Source organism: Takifugu rubripes, chromosome 17 (genome assembly GCF_901000725.2).
Source record: "Takifugu rubripes chromosome 17, fTakRub1.2, whole genome shotgun sequence".
NCBI classification, from domain to species: domain Eukaryota; kingdom Metazoa; phylum Chordata; class Actinopteri; order Tetraodontiformes; family Tetraodontidae; genus Takifugu; species Takifugu rubripes.
Window position 1 is genome coordinate 15,495,970 of NC_042301.1, and position 17,078 is coordinate 15,513,047.

Below are 17,078 nucleotides of genomic sequence, written 5' to 3' on the forward strand. Positions count from 1 at the left end.
TGTTCAGTCATATTAAATATGATCTAATGAAGGAAAAACCCACTTTCTCAGAGAAAACCTCCAGCAAAGTCAGTCAATGTTTGCAACAACCCTGTAACAAAATATTTTGATTTGTTCTCTTCTCCTCTCCTCCCGAGCGCTGCAAAGAATACCTCCTTGTCCTTCTTTCCCTCCCCTCTCGAGCCAAGCAGGAGCAGCACCACAATGCGAAACAAGCAACCGCTCCCTAATCTTTCCTTCAGTTTATCTGAATTAAATGTATTTGGACATATGCGGGCATGTCGCTTTGTGTAGCCAAAGTCTGGAGAGGAAGTTGCGCCCAACCGCTGCCTGTACTGCTGCTTTCTGTCAGTAACCACGGCTGTCAAAACTCCATCCTTTTGTCAAGTTGACACAGCCAGAGAAATGCTAGAGGACGTTTATTGTGGTATGTGCGTCTTGAACAACTGGATTTGTAGTAGGCGGTTTTCATGTACTGCTTGTTTTGATGGGACGATGCTTAAGGGATCATTTAACAGTTTTTCGCTCCTGTTCTTTGCTTTTTGGGTTTAGCTGATTTGATGCAATCAGACTGTGAGCGAAAGTAGGATTTTTTGGGGGGGTGTGAAAGTAACTGAAATGAGAACATTTGCCCAGCTCCTTCATTGGCCACTAATGCCCTCCCCATGGACGGGGCCAGTTTCCCATGCACCAGTGGTACAGGCGAGCCCTCTACGGTTACACAAAATGTCTGCCTGTACGGCCGTGGACGGAGATATTATTAGCGTTATTTTGCCTCAGATATTCGAGAGCATGGTGCTTTCAGGCTCCCTTGTTTGAGCGTGTGACGGACACTTGAGTTTCTGAGGCAGATTAAATGAAATTTTAGCAGCTTTTTCTCGGGGCCGGGCCATAAAAACACACAAAGGAAGCAGCTGTCACTAATGTAACCTAGAATGGGGTGCCGCAGTATAAAGCTGTCCACTACTCTTTTGTTTTTCCCTTCTTCTACTCTTCACAGCTTTTTATACTATTCTTGACACCCTTCAGCTACACCCCTCCCTCTCTGGATAATATGCATGTTCTTTCACTGCCCTTAAATCCCTTTTTCATCCACTTTCACTCTGGACAAGGAAAGTATAATGAAACAGAACCTGAGCACTAAAGGCCATGCATTACAAGACCAAACATGTGTTTTTAAACATATCTTTATTTACTGTACATGGCCCTGTGAAAGGAACATGTGATCGCTCTAAAAAGTTCACCTCCACAGATTGTCAGTGTTGGCCTGTTCCCTATCAGCTGTACATGTATGGAGCGGGCCTATAGGACCTTTACAGTGTGACCTTGTGCAAACCTACAAAGTTCATCCCCTGGAATGGAACATGAGCAGTCTGCCAGGGTTGATGCTCCCATGACCTCAGTGTCATTTCAGGGATCGTCAGCCTCTCTCAAAATGACACGGGGATCTTGGGAACCCAAGTTCTCATTGGCAGGGTGTTAGTTACAAGTTACATTCCAACCATTGTTGTTAGCATATAAGTGATGAGAGAGATAGACAAGAGAGGGAAACGTGATTACCCAACAGTGAAGGCAATTCGTTAATTACAATTTTTAATTGAACAATTCTCAACAGCACGGCACGCTGTTAGCGCATTGCCTATTCTTTATATTGAAAATCCACCCGTGCTGTGCACGAATAAAGTTTGTACGAGCAATTTCACAAACATCTGGTCCATAAATCAGGTGGTGGTGCAGTTGACGTTGCCTAGATTCAAGCACTAACCATCCCCCGGTCAGTCATTAAACCAAAACCACTGTACTTTTCATACTTATTTATACATGGACGGCTAAGTTGTAAGCCTTTCCACAAGTGTTAGCATGACAGTGGAAAATGCTGCCGCACTAATGTAATGCATTGGTTTTGACCCTGTTGTGTTTCAGTAATATATTCTAGTGTGTGACTGTGCGTTTCATTGTGTGTGCACTGACATTATGTACATGTCCTGCCACTGTGGTTCAGGGACCCTTTATATGCAGAATTGATGGCTCGAAAGTGGACTGATTCATAGAGTCGGACAGTCCGTCGGTCTTAAAATGCACGGCGCATCTCGTCCTGCAGCTGTCTGTGAATAAATCCTTCTGTCACCAAAGGCACACATGTTTCCTTCACAAGCTCTGTTGATCTACTCTTTCTGAAGTCTGAAAGCTTTTAGCTTCTCCCTGTATTAACTACTATGTCACCAGAGAACATTTTATTAATGCTTTTTAGCTGAAGACTCCTTGGCTCTTGCTGAACCTTTGCAGATGTTTGTTTCCATCCTGTGTACTTTTCTTTATTCTGTACCTGATTTTCATCCAAAAGTTTTTGAGGAGATTTGTTTAACATACAACACCTCCTAAGTCCATGTAAATGTGCAGGGCATGTGCTTTGCATAAACCCGGTGACCTTAATAGAAATAGCTCTTGCCGCCCTTTCACCCCCTTCGTTTTCGCTCCTGTGTTCCATCCACCCTCTTCTCGCTCCTCCAGAGTAGGTCGCTACAGTCCCTTATAAACATAGTGATCTATAGGAGCCCAAGACCCAGACAGATTTTTGGCATGGCTGTGCAGGTAGCATTCCAGCATGGTTTGAGATCAGGGCTGTAGCCTTGTTAAAGGCCTGATTTATGTCCTACAGCTGGGCACAAAGGAACCTACAGGTTGGATACCTTAATTAATATCGCATTCACTACTACTCGAAACTATGCATGTTCCTGACACACCTCTTGGGAGAGTGAGCGGAAGGTTCCATGTGCTATATATCCCCCAGACCCGATGGTGCAGAGGACTGACTGCAGATCATTTGGCCAGCGTGCATTGAAATCAAAATGAGCTGTAAAATATAGCGATCTGATGTTAAGGAGACGGCTTATTGTCTTTGTCACGTTAAGTCCTATTGTCCACCATTTCCTCCCCCCACCATCGCTATGGTGGCTGATCACGCCACATGTCTTCAATTAGTAGGCAGGAATGTTGCAAGGCAGGCCTCAGAGATGAAGGATTGTGTGAAGCGTGGCCTGCCACTGCCAAACATATGGCTCATACATCTTATGGGCTGTTATTGATGGCCAGTGTTACATGCAAATATTAACTGGCTGTCTTTGCCCAGTTTTGAAGCTGCGCATGAAGTTAAAATCTGTGCTGCAGAATAAATACTGTTGTGTGGTATAATAACTCATTTGGTTGATTAAGCAATTCTTTGGGCAGTGCTCCAGAACACCATGGAAGCGGAGTTAGTGTCATGTTCGAATGCTGATCAGGAGTGCCCTCAAGGAAACATTTGTAGGTCACTTTGGATATTTGACCACGTCCTTGCTCTGCCATGTCTCCTCCTGCTTCTGTCAGAATGTCTTGGAGGGGCTGAAATGGGACTGAACAGGAGGCCATATTGCAAATTTAATCATGATTTGGAGAGTGTCTAGTTGGAGAAATGGCCCGGCACTGTTTTCTCCTCAATGAATTAATAATTGCAAATGAAACGCCGTTTCGGTTGAAGTGATGTTGGTGGGTTGGGGCATTGAGGCGTCGCTGGTAGCAGCGTGTCCTTGTTAGAAGAACAGGGAACATCATTTCTAATAGCGTATGGAGTCATGAAATTGTGATGGATTTAATTGGCTAAATGCGGATGTGTGATACACCCAGATTTAAAGACAATACACCGATTGAATCGGGTTCTACTAAAAGTCCAGTGTTCAGTTCTTTGGTCGCATCATGTATAAGAGCATCTCTATGTACGCGCCACTTGTCTATTTCTAAGGAAAATGGATTTGTTAGCCGCATCTGACCCTGAGATACCCTCGATCTAAAGAGTCCAGCTATTGATGCCTTCTTAACCACTCGACCACCGTGTGCACAGTCACACACAGCAGATGGGACTCGTGTTAAACCCTCATCCTCCACAGCTTCGGGCCACGAGACACTCCGAGACACTGGCCCTCTTGTTTTAAAGCGCCGTGTCCCTCCATAGGGCCTTGAGGCTCATATGCATAACGAGCTGCTCTGGTTGGCCCTGGCTCACATGCCCTGGACTTCTCACCCTGAGGTGATAGGACAGGGTGAAAAATAACTGCATGTTTAAATCAGCCCTTGTTTGCTGGGCTCTTAATGATGGCCTGTGCTCGAGAGCTTCTGGTCTACTTTGTGTTTGTTGAAGAACTAAGAACTGAGGTTATCATGAGCTTGATCTTTGAGTTTTCTGTAGTTCACCCTGGAAATCTTTAATCCAGCCTTTTATATTTTACAGATTCACATTTCCAAGCTGTGATAGCAATGGTTATCCCTCTTTTGCTCCCTGGTTTTCCTTCCTATGTCTAAATTTCTCTGGAAGTATTATTTACAGTGATGGAGAACCTCAGGCAAGGGTAGGAGGAATACAGAAAAGTCTGTGCAGTTTCCTGTTGGGTGGTTTGAGATATCCCTGGCTCTAAATGAGTAGGTGGAAAGGATGAGAGGTGTATCGTGGCACAGGTGTTCACAGCCAAAGGTGCTGTCCCAGAGTACTGAAGGAAAGAAAAATACCGGAAAACTGTGTGCATGCGTGTGTGTGTGTGTGTGTGGCTGGTTGAGACAGAACCACTTTAACCTCGCTCAGTTCTGTCATCAGTGTGTGTTAGGAAATAGCGTGATGGAAGGAGGAGTAACAAAAGAGCATGGAGGCTGTATGAGGGCCAGAAGGCCAGAGGGACTGGGAAGAATGACGCTAACCTGCAGACAGGCTGAAGTGTTTGCTCACATACTGTGTGTGTGTGTGTGTGTGTGTGTGTGTGTGTGTGTGTGTGTGTGTGTGTGTGTGTTCTCACTACCATCAGCTTAGCTTTCCTAACTGCAGGCCTGAGCCTGTAGATGACATTTTTTGACTATCACTCACCACAACGTCTCTCAGTTCCTTTTGCCGTTGGTTTTCCAGATCATTTCGGTAACTACCCAAAATATTATAAGACATAAAATACATAACTCCTAGTCAGTCATTTAGTCAAACTTGGTTTAAACATGAGGTGAAGCCTTCTTTATTTATATTTTCGATTGGGTAATTAGAAGATTGCATATTGCACAACAACAGCACATCTTTCAAAGTGACTAGTGAGTTCCAAAGAAATAGGGATGGTTGATGACGGGACTTTCCAGTTACAGGCCAGGGTCATTATGCTGTTGAGCTCCTTTCAAAGGTCTAAAATACCTGTATTCTCAATCAAGGTGCAGATAATGAACACAAGCATTAATGCGGTCATTAGAGATCTTTAGTCTCCGTCCATGCAGTGATGTGCTGTCCTCCTCGGTTCCCTGCGTGCTTGTGGAGGAGTGTATAGCAGAGAGGTCAGATACGAGGCCTGTATGCTCCGGTGAAGCCGGATTGTGTCCTGGCAAATGGTATGCAGGCTCATAACGCGCTCCACTCGTCCAATAGCAGGAGACGAAACAGTTTTGACAGTGTCGAATGTCCTGCCCCGGGGGCCTTATCATCCTCCGCTGCTTGCCTTCCTCTCTCCCCTCTTTCTCCTCTCCTGATGCTATCTTTCTGAGATTTATGCAGAAATGTGCAGCTCGCCGACCTCCTCGGTCCCCCCTCCATCCTTTCTGCAGGGACGCCAGCCTGTCATAAGCTGAGCTATGCAGAGATAGTGTAGCTAAAGGCTGCTGGCCTCATGTCTTACAGAGGCTTTTTTTGTCCACACCCTTCCAACAAAAATGATGCTTGTAAAGAAAAAAAAAGCCCATATGCCGCTCTAAATGTTGCAGAAGTGGAAATGCTTGCTTTGTTGCCATCCACTGTATTCAGAAATATTCATTAGCCTCTTTATCTCTGGTCTTTTTTGCCTAAGCTGCAGATTATTCAGACATTTCCTTGACAGGTTACTTTTGACACTTCCCCTCTGAAGTGTTCACAGACTCTTCAACCATCTGGGATATTGCTGGATTCCAAAAATACTCACGCTTGATTAAGTCTACTTTATGTACCTGGATATGTGTGCTTAAAGTGACACTGACAGTGTTTGCTTCCTTTGATTCCGCTCCTTTATTTAATACCTGCTCCACCGAGTGCAAGCTTTTGTTGACGGGGTTTCATCCTGCGAGGTGGATACCAACTCGATAAATAATCTCACTGGATACTTGCATAAGCGATAGTCCATTTAATTAGACTGGTTAAGCTTAGAAGCCCAGAGGTCTTTTCACTGTACCGCTGATGAGAAACAACGTTGTGCGGCCTCCCACTGACGTTGGTAAGCAGAGAGCAAATAATGATCCGCGCCATACACACGGCTGGTCTGGCCTATTATAAGGTCTGCCGGGTGCGAACCGCGCCCAGGCACTAAGCTGTCCAGCTGGGCTTAGCTGGACTAGATGAATGGATGGAGGGATAGAGAGATGGATGAACGGATGGGTGGGTGGATGGTCAGTTCAAATGCAGTTCAAGCACAAAAAGATCAAAGGCAATAAGGTTACACGGGGGAAAAAAGGTAGAAAACTGCTGATTTTGAAATGATTGTAGCGGATATCATATATATCATATATATCATGTACCAGTGTATACACGTGCACGCATTAATTTATCTTTTGTGTGTGCCTCATGCAGTCATCTCTGCATTAGCACTATCTGTCCTTGTGGCTTCCTGTCAGATCAGAACTCAGATTCTAGAGGAAGGCGTTCAAAAAAAAAATGGAAGGTCAAATGTTTTAAAGTTTGATCAGTGCCAAAGCTGCAGCCAGCAGATTATTTATTACTGGGCACAGGCCATCAAAGTCCTCCTTACCTTGGACATCTGCCTTCCACTTTGTTTCCCAATTCTTGCTGCATTGTTCCCATTCCTGTCTGCCTCAGTCCTTCTTCTGTCAGGTCTACATTCTCGCACATGCTACCTTTTCCTTGAACCTCCCTTCATGTGGCCCACTCTCCTAATTGTCTAGTTTGCGTCTCCGAACACCCGCCAAGGTTGCAGGCCCTGGGCCATGCTGGATTTGTGAAAGACTTGGATTTAGGTCTGTTGAAGTCTCTGGCTGACTTTCTGTTTACTAAACCGTATTTCCTGCATCCGGCTTTGTCTGAAGAACAAGTGTTGGTCAAACAAACCTTTTGTCCGTGGCCAGTGGCTCAACATACAGCACCAGGACAAAGGGGTGTGTGTGTGTGACCATGTGTGCGCTGTGGGGATAAAGGTAGTTATTTATACACACTAAGACAGAAAGGCAGAGGAATAGATTTTTTAAAATTTTTGATGTAACCTGCAGTTTCAGTTTGAGAGAAAAAAAAACATCAGAAGGTGCCCATAAATTACCTTTTAAAATGATTTAGCCCACTTATTCTCTCTGCATTTTGTTCCCGTTGGTTTAAAATAAAGAGGTGGCATTCATGGAAATGGGTTAAAAAGTTAAGTATGTGTTCATTTTTCAAGGGCTACGCATGTACGAAGCAGGTGGCAACATCCAAAAATGAAAAAAAAAAAATCTGTAATGGGTGCCTCCAGCACTGCTTTGCATTCCCAGTGTCTTCCTCTACTTGTCCTCTCTTGTTTCACCCTTCACCTGGTCCAGACCTGCCTATGAATACCTTAATGACATAAACAGAGTCGTAATCACATTAACACCAGTTATGGCTGAGGCACTCTTAAGAGGCACTGTATTGACAACCCTCTGTCATCCCCAGGCTCTCACTCCAACACCCATAAACACTTATGAATATTGGCAAAGACCTGCTATTAGCATAATCACTTTCCAGGATTGCGTGAGTGCTTCTGCCACTGATAACTTCAGGAGCCAACAGGTCCGTGTGTCTGTGGGGCTGCTCTTTTCTCCTCCGTCTGGAAAGACATGCAAGCTAATCCTGTTAGCTCCTTTCTCCATTACCTAAATGACCAATATGAGTGAGAGCTGCGTGGTCACACCAGGCCAGCGTGACCCCCCCTCCCACACCGTCCTGGCTTGGTCAAGGACAAACAAACAAAAATACACGGGTGAAATGTGGATGAGGAAAAGAGTTTCCTGAGGTTGGTACAACAATGGTGGGTTTGATGGAGCGAACAAACGACACCGTCGTTGACCGTTTTTAGTGCATCATTAACCTTCCAACACGGGGTCAAGGTCACGATGGTGCTGGGGTCTGTTGTTTTGTTTGTTTACGTCAGCCCAACAGTTTTTTTGGATGAAGGCATTAAAACGCCAGTAAGGTCACTCTTTGCACACGCGTGTGTGGCGATTGAGAGAGCCTCGCGCTAGACTTTGGGGGGTTGGGTCACTAACAATAGAGCAATCTGCATGTGAAAATGTACTTGGTGCCTCGGTCTCCTAGACTGTGTAGGTCCGTTGCTTTGTCTGGTCAACACTGCTGTCTGGTGTGAAAATGGTGACTGTAGCGGCACAATGGGTGCGAGCCGCCATAAATTCCTCGGCGACCTTGCATCTGTTGGCCTTGTGTAGTTGTTTTCTTTTTCCTTTTTGCGTTTGTGTGCCTGACAGATGTGCACAGTGTCCGTAACACGCAGCCACTCGCCGCCTTTTACAGAAATACACGGTGGGGCTCGTAACCAGCATTTCTTTTTATTAGTTCTGCTCTTTACTTCTTTATATTTCTCTTTTTCCTATGATTATCATTCTTTCACTTCTCCGCTCCTGATTCCCCGGTGCTCTCGCCGTTCCCCACTATGTGCTGTCCTCTGCCAAAGTCCCCCTTTTCATCCGCTCCCATGAAATGGCAGCTAAGAGCTTGTCAGTGTGGTTTCTCCTCTCTGCTGATCCTATTTCAAAGGGACCTGGAGATCCAGCATTAGTCCGAGCTCTCCAGCCCCAACTCTCCACAGACTTAGAGTTAATGGAAGGAGAGAAACAGACAGGCCGAAGCGAGAGGGAGCTCCCTTTTATTCCATTATAGGACATACTCATTTATAAGATCATCCGGTCTCTCCCCCCCTTCTCTGCTTTTCTCCCTGCCAATACAAAACCCACACAACTGCCTTGAAGGCTGTCAAATGCCTTGTCTGTGTATCTTTTCTCCTTTTGAATAACTGTCCTTCTATCTCTTTGAGGACATCCATTAAGGACAATTGTTGGCTTATTTAGATACCTTCTCCGCTGTTGTTGTGAAACCGGGCACAGTTTATCGTGGCCTGTTGACGCCCATCAACACATCAGCCTACTGAACAGGAACACCAATTATCACGGCTACTTGTGGTTCAGTCCACGGGTAGGCTTGTGATGGCGTAGCGTGAGACCGGCCGTTGTTTATCGATGAGAAAATAAATCACCAATCAGCTCTGAAGTGTGCTTGGGCTGTCGTTCCCTTCACAAACATCCTGGGTTGCCATTAGGAATTTCTCCTTTGTGCCAGAATTCTCCTTGTCCATCCGTTTTCCCGTACGCTTTCATGATCAGCGCCTTCTCAGAGATGTATCAGAAATATTCGTTGACAAAATCCTTTTCTTTGTCATCCATATGCAGGTGAGGAATGGGCTGCAACCAAATTAGTTTTATTATGCACATTTCTGTTGAATTCGTGAAAACCTGCACATACAGTGATCAGGAAATGCACAGCTAAAGCTAATCTAACGGGCATTTTTTTTTTTGTTCTTATGAGAGACGGAGCAAAAAACCTGTATGGGCAAATGGGTTTTTTATGATGGAAAAATTCCATAGTGGGTCAAAGCCCCTTGCAGGTGGCAGCAATTAACTGTAATTTTTGCAGATTGTAATGATCCATAATTTACCAGCGTAACCCCTCCTTTTAACTCTTTTCAGTCAAGAGAAAAAGGTTTGTGTAGAGGTTTGATTGGGAACACGTTTTCTACCGCGCTTCGGGCTTCAAGACAGATTTTCTCGAGGGGTCGCACGAGACAGAGAGGAACCATGTGAAAAATAAATAAATAAACTGGTGTCTTCTGCCCTCAGTTTGAGTGTGAAAAGCATTTCCCCCCGCCTCACACCCGCCATCTTCTCTTCCCTACTTTATCAATGCTTTGTCTCTCCTATGCATGGCAGCCTTTTAAACATGCAAGACTGTCCAGCCACCATCTTAGGGATGGCTCGTGCCCCCCCACACATACACACACCTGCCAATTCCCCTCCCTTCTTCTCTTTTTGTAGCACAATATAGGCATGGTTTTAGGTTCAGTGTCTGTAAATGACTTTAGAAAACTGCCCTCCAGTGAAGTAAAAAAAAAAAAACAGCAAAAAAAAGCTAGAAGATGAAAGAGGGAGCCCATTTGCAAGTGGCGGATGCTTCTTGTTTTGCATATCTCTCACTTCTGCTTTCCCCTTCTTCTCCTTTTCTATCCACCTGAGAGGATTTAAATAAATCCATAAAGCATGAAATATCAGAAATAGAAAAGTAATGCATGAAATGCATTTTTCACAGGAGCCTCGCTGCCCACGCAAACACACCATTTCTTCCTCCCCAATATGCTTTTTGTGATAAACACTGGTGCAGTTTAATAACATGTGACCTGTGGTTTGTGCCCGGCATTAATATGCAGCATCAGATACATGTCCCACTTTAGCCCAGCTAATTCTGTAAACACAGCATTGGAGGAGAGATGAGTGTGTTTAACGAGATTAGGCGCACATTGTCAGGCAAATCTCTGGTCAGCGTACAAGTGCTATTGAAAGTCAATTATTGTTTGAAATATTCCTGCGCCCACTCAACTGTGTAAATTGTATATTTTCTACATGGGTTATCTTTCTTTATTGTTTTCTTTATTGGTTTGTCACAGGAAGTGAATGTCAGTTATAAAAAACATGGAGAGTGCTTAATTAATCTTCTTGCTAAAGTCAGTTAATTTCACGTTGTCTTAAATTGCTTTGTGTGTGTGTGTGTGTGTGTGTGTGTGTGTGTGTGTGTGTGTGTGTGTGTTCTGGTAAGAAACTGTCTGATGCTTTTGGTGAACATTATATACCACGTTGAAACACTATATATTCACAGTAATATTACATGTGGCATACTTTGAATGTGCTAAAAATAAAAGACTCTGCTGCAAAACTAACAGATAAATTCAGACAGTTTTTCCACATATTGACAGTCAGATTATTATATAGAACAACCGGCTGTTAAATCATCCACGTGTTATTTGCGTTGGATTTTTGGGTATATAAATTTGAATTATGATTATTATGAATTTTAAGAGACCTCCCTGTGATCTTTTTTCAGATAAAGATGAGCCGAGCAGTTACACCTGCACCACCTGCAAGCAGCCCTTCACCAGTGCCTGGTTCCTGCTGCAGCACGCCCAGAACACCCATGGCTTTCGCATCTATCTGGAGAGCGAACCAGGCACACCCCTCACGCCCCGCGTGGCTGCAGCTCCTGGGATGGGCGGAGACTGCGTCTCCTCTCAGCCGCCCCTTCATGCTGTCCACCTGGCTGATGGGAGTCCTTATAGTCTCCTGAGGATGCCGGGATCGGGATCTGGCCGGGAATCAGCATCGACACCGCACGAGGGTCGCTATCCCCGGACCCCTCCGCTGTTCAGTCCGCCACCGCGCCATCACCTCAGCCCGGATGACCTGGCCCTGGCCACCCATCACCCCAGCGCCTTTGATAGGGTGATGAGGCTGAACTCAGTGCCACTCGAAACTCCTCCAAGTATGGACTTTTCTAGGCGCCTGCGTGAGCTTGCTGGGAATGCTGCTGGTGCCTCCCCGCCCCTGTCCCCTAACAGGCCCAATCCTATGCAACGGCTGCTGCAGCCCTTCCAACCAGGTTCTAAACCTCCATTTTCAGCTACACCTCCTCTCTCAACATCGCAATCACCATCTGGCTCACGCTCCACCCCTAACGTTGCATCTAATACCATCCAACCAGGGACACCTCTCAAAGCAAAGTCTTGTGAGTTCTGTGGGAAGACCTTTAAGTTCCAGAGTAACCTAATAGTTCACCGCCGCAGCCATACCGGGGAAAAGCCTTTCAAGTGTCACCTCTGTAACCACGCCTGCACCCAGGCTAGTAAACTCAAGCGACATATGAAGACGCACTGTCAGAACAAATCTTTGGTGCCTAATGCCAAGTCAGAAGATGGCCTTTCAACTGCAAGCTCCCCCGAACCTGGCACCAGCAATTTAGTGGGCAGTGCCACAGATGCTCTCAAGTCCGTGGTGGCCAAGTTCAAAAGTGAGAACAATGGTTTAGTATCTGAAAATGGAGAAGAAGAGGAAGAAGAGGAGGAGGAGGAAGAAGAGGAGGAAGAAGAGGAGGAGGAGGAAGAGGAGGAGGAGGAAGAGGAGGAAGGAGAGAAGGAGGAGGCTGAGAGTAAAGCTGGAGTTGAAGAAGGGGAGGAAAGGAATGACTATCGTTTCAGCCTTCGGTTAGAAGGCGCTCGCCACCACCAGAATAGTGACGCTCTGCACCCGCAGCGCAGGAACCTATCCAGAGAACCTGTGGTCGATGATGAATCTGCCGTGGAGTCAGATAGAGCAGAGGATGGAACCACTACGATCAACGGACTGGGACCTCTCTCCACTGACCTATCCAGGAAGCTTCTGGGTGGAGGGGTCAGCCCTCGCTCTCTGAGTCCACTGTCCAAGCGCATCAAGGTAGAAAAGGACCTTGACCCACCCACACCAACATTCCCCAACTCAGAGAATGTGTATTCCCAGTGGCTAGCTGGCTACGCTGCCTCACGGCAACTCAAGGACCCTTTTATCACTTTTACTGGTGGGGATTCCAGACAATCGCCTTTTGCCTCTTCATCGGAGCACTCATCAGAGAACGGCAGCTTGCGCTTCTCCACTCCACCTGGCGAGATGGATGGGGAACGGGTCGCCTCGGGACGCAGCAGCACCGGCAGCGGAGCCAGCACCCCCCACGGCAATGGCAGGCCGAGTTCCAAGGACAGCCGCCGCAATGACACCTGCGAGTTTTGCGGAAAGGTGTTCAAAAACTGCAGCAACTTGACGGTGCACCGACGCAGCCACACTGGAGAGCGGCCATATAAGTGTGAGCTGTGTAGCTACGCTTGCGCCCAGAGCTCAAAGCTCACGCGCCACATGAAGACGCACGGACAAATGGGCAAGGACGTGTACAAATGTGAAATCTGCCACATGCCTTTCAGTGTATACAGCACTCTGGAGAAACACATGAAGAAGTGGCACAGTGACCGCCCTCTGACTAATGACATTAAGACTGAGTAGGCAAAGAGCAGCACAGTGGCAGCTCTCTCTCTCTTAGCTCCCCTGGTGAAGACACGACCCTGGCTAACAAGCCGATATATGAGGGGAAAAGGACATCAGGGTTTGACCCCAGGATGTGAGTTTACCCTGTTAACACGCCCGTCTGGAAAAGCTCAAGGCAGAATCCACCAAGGGGCGAGACATTGAAACTTTTTGAGCCTTTCTATTGTGCAATAATTTACAAGTTTTTGTATTTTTTTGTAACTGGACAGCATGCTTGGTGTGTTTTGGCTACTTAGAAAGAAAAATGTCCTTGGCTGGGCTTGGTTGAACACGTGTTGCTGTTGATAACTGTTGATTTTTTTTAAAAAACAAAAAAAAGTTAGTTATGAGAACCCATGCTGCATACAGTACATACTGTTTTACATATCATGTACAGATTTCTGTTTGTGTCATATTATCAAACCATCCAGACAAGCAGGGTTACACTTAAAAATGGATCTTTGTGAAAGATTTACCATGCAAGACTGAGATGAGATATACAAATATATATATAGAGAAATATAGAATTTGGCTGCCTATGTCCTGCTAGGCACTAGTGCCATTAAATATTTCCTTGACAAACAGCAATGAAATTAACAATATGGTGTAAGATGACAACATAGAGTGCCTTGGATATTTTACCTGCATCAGTTAATCCTCCCTTTTTGCTATAATCTCAGAGTTTCAGCTAGAGAATATTACAGGACATTTTTTTTGTGCACATATGGAATAAGCAGGTCCTTGCATCAAGCACCTGCATGCCCCCCCCACCGTCATTTTGTGACTTAGTGGAGCGTAAGGAACCAGCTGAAACAACAACAACAAAAAAGATGTATGTATATCTCTGGTAAATCATCTATCTGCCTGACTCGTGTACATTATTATTCTCCAGGTTATGATTCTGTTTACTGGCATGTTACATGCTAAAAAGGAGTAGTGCTGTGTAGAATTGGTTTCACAGTTGAGGTTTTCCGGTACATCAGTACCATGCTGAACAGTGGACTGACGAGTTGTTTCAACCAACGTGAGCTCTTAGATTTCCTCTTTTTCTAATTAACAATTTGCAGTTGTTTTTTTTTTTTTCTTAGCACAGAATTACATTTCTTTGGTGTCACCAGTGTTGCCAGCAGCCATTCGCAGACCACGGAGTGGGTTTTAAGTTGTTCTAAACCAAGCAGATTTTTGGGTGACAGGGGTTAGGGTGAGGGCTAGGGTCAAGGGAGTGGGTATGGTATGGGTTGACTGGGTGTCTTTACAATTCAATGCATATGTCCTTATTAGTGCTTACTCTCTTGAAAAGATTAGATCTTAGTAAATCCTCAAGTGAAACCTTATTCTTGTTGGCCCATTAGATGAATAGTCCCAAACAAAAGTCAATCTAATCTTAGTAAAAAAAAAAATCTAAATTTTATTATCCGTTCTATACATGATTTTATATTCCTTTTCCTTTAACATTCTCAAGAGCTTGTTGTGGTAGTTTCTTTTCCCCCACCCATTAATATTGATGATATAGCACTTGTCACTCTGCCTTGGATTCTGTATCTGTCTCTCTAATCGGAGGTACAGTCGGTTGAGTCTAAAACGAGCACCGGATTTCACATCTGGTACTATCTATGTGCACTGTTCAATTTTCCCAGTTTACAGTCAGACGCTCAAGGGGAAACTTGCTCTTATGCTGACAGATTAGTGTGGTGTCATTGCTTTGCATTTAAAATAAAAAAGGAAAAAAATGATTGAAACTCGAACTGGTCGACAGCCATCGAGCGATAAACATCAGGCTATCAGTGCAGGAACCGCCATAGAAACATCCTGCCTCAACAACCACAGAAGTGAGAGAAGAAAAATAATCCTACAAAATCGAATTTTGAATGATAAGTACATTTTCTTGCAGAGTTTTTAAAGTAACACTTCAGTATCTTTAGGGGAGGGGCTTATTTAAGTTTGTTTTTATTTTTTGTTTAATGTTGTTTCTCTTTGATCACTATGTAATGTGTAATGAAAATGTCCTTTTTTCGCCTTTACTATACACAAGTCTTCAGGTTGAACAAAAATTTGCATCGGGGAGAGATTTATGATATATAAATATATAGAGAGAACTTAAAACATAGGAAAATGCACACTCCTGTAAGTTCCTATGCTCAAAACACATCTATGGTCGACTTTTTTCCTGTATTTAGAATGGTATTTGAAATTAATGTTCACTTAGCGTAGGCACTTATAGTATTTATGTTGGAGCCTGTATTTTTAACTGTTTGCCTGTACTCTTTAAAGGTTTCAATGTACCATTTTTTTTCTGTAGTGGAAAAAAATCCCAACAAGCTGCCACCGTATATTTTCTTAATTTGGCAGGATAATATATTGTGAATAATTTGTATGCTTGAAAATAAGTATGTTTTCGAAAAAGAAAAATGTTGAGGTGTTCTCCGGGGGTGAGGGGTCATGTGATGGCCTTTCCGAGCAGTCCTGCTGGAGTAGCCGCAATGAGGTAAAAACAGGTGGTTGTACATATCCTTTTAGTTTTTGTTGATATATTTTACTCTCCTGCCATTTTTTATGCAGTAATGCGAGCTATTGTTGGGTTTTTTTCTCGGTAGCCAACTTTTTATTGTCCTTGACCATGTACCACCTGATAACATTCCAGCCGTTTTTGAAAAAGACCTTTTTGTCATATGCAATCAATTCTACATCAATCTGTAAAAGAAAAAAGAACAAAAAAAAAACAACACTTTTTTGCTGCAGTTTTGTTTTTCTTCGCCAAAAGAACCATGGTGCTTTATAATTTAAATATGGTACATCTCATATGCAAGGCATATACGAAATATCTGGGGGAAAAAAGACAAGAAAATTCGGTACATGCTGTCATTGCTGATGATGTTGAGGTACATTTGCCTTTTCATTCTGATTTCATCCTGTGTTCTGTATTTACTCTCGATTTATTTGTTCTGAGCTGAACTTGAAGTTGACCTGTGGCATTGGTCGACATTATTTATTAAGACTACACACGTACACACATGCACACATGCTCTGTTCAGAACAGAGCCAATGCAAATCAGATCAGTTCTTTTCTCTCCCTCCTGATGAATTGTGATTGCTTAATTTGTCTACTTGATGACCAAAGGTCATTGACCAATATTGACTCAACATGCAGGGTTTCTCGTTGAGGTTTTTCAGTTATGGAGATGCCACTCTATTTTCAGCTGTTGTCTGCATTATTCTCTTCACTCAGCCATTTTTTGTCTTGAAATAAATAAATAAAAAGTATTACATACATATTGCATTGACGCTTGGGTGCTTTTGTGTTTCATCAGCATTGTCGGTTTTAAGTAGCACTGTGAGGCGCTCGGATCCACAAAACCTTCACCATATGCAGGCACCAAGTCCACTGTGTACATTTGATTCGGCGCGTTTGCCCTGCGCAGCTTGAGTCGCCCATCATGGGGATGGAGGTTCACTGCATATCTCCGGTCTGTGGCCTTGTCAGGTCAGCAGAGCATCTGTGTTGTATCTCCAACAACCCTCCCTTCCCCTCTTGGCTCTCCCCCCTCTGTCTCTTTATTTTTTCCCCTCAATGTGAGCTGTGTTCACAGCCTTCAGTATTTGTGAGTATGTGTATATATAAATCTAAATCTAAATATATATACCTTTTGCAACTGAAGCAAAGAAAGGTGAATGTGCCAGAATCTCTTCGTCCGAGCGCTGAGCTGTTTGCCTAGCAGGGCCAGATTAAAGTTCACAGATAGAGAGAGGTTCCTGCTTAGGCCAGGTGTTGACAGTTAAGATAAAGCAGAGTCGCAAGGAAGTGGGGGGGGAGGGCGGGTGTGTGGGGCGAGGAATTGTTCGCCCGTGTGTGCATATACACACACACACTTGTAATGTTCAGCGTGGTAGTTAACACCTCCCCCTCTTGTCTTCGATCACCCAAGTTCAAT

At 44.5% G+C, this 17,078-nt stretch overlaps 1 protein-coding gene across 1 annotated transcript in view; it reads left to right on the forward strand.

The window, feature by feature from the left end:
* The window catches only part of LOC101067800 (B-cell lymphoma/leukemia 11A-like), a 30,127-nt gene extending 13,697 nt beyond the window's left edge, over positions 1-16,430 (forward strand). Inside the window, exon 3 of the mRNA XM_011613034.2 lies at positions 11,150-16,430. Within this exon, the coding sequence (XP_011611336.1) occupies positions 11,150-13,128 (1,979 nt within the window). The 3' untranslated portion in view covers positions 13,129-16,430. The remainder of the gene's footprint in view (positions 1-11,149) is intronic.
* Positions 16,431-17,078: the final 648 nt, after the last annotated feature.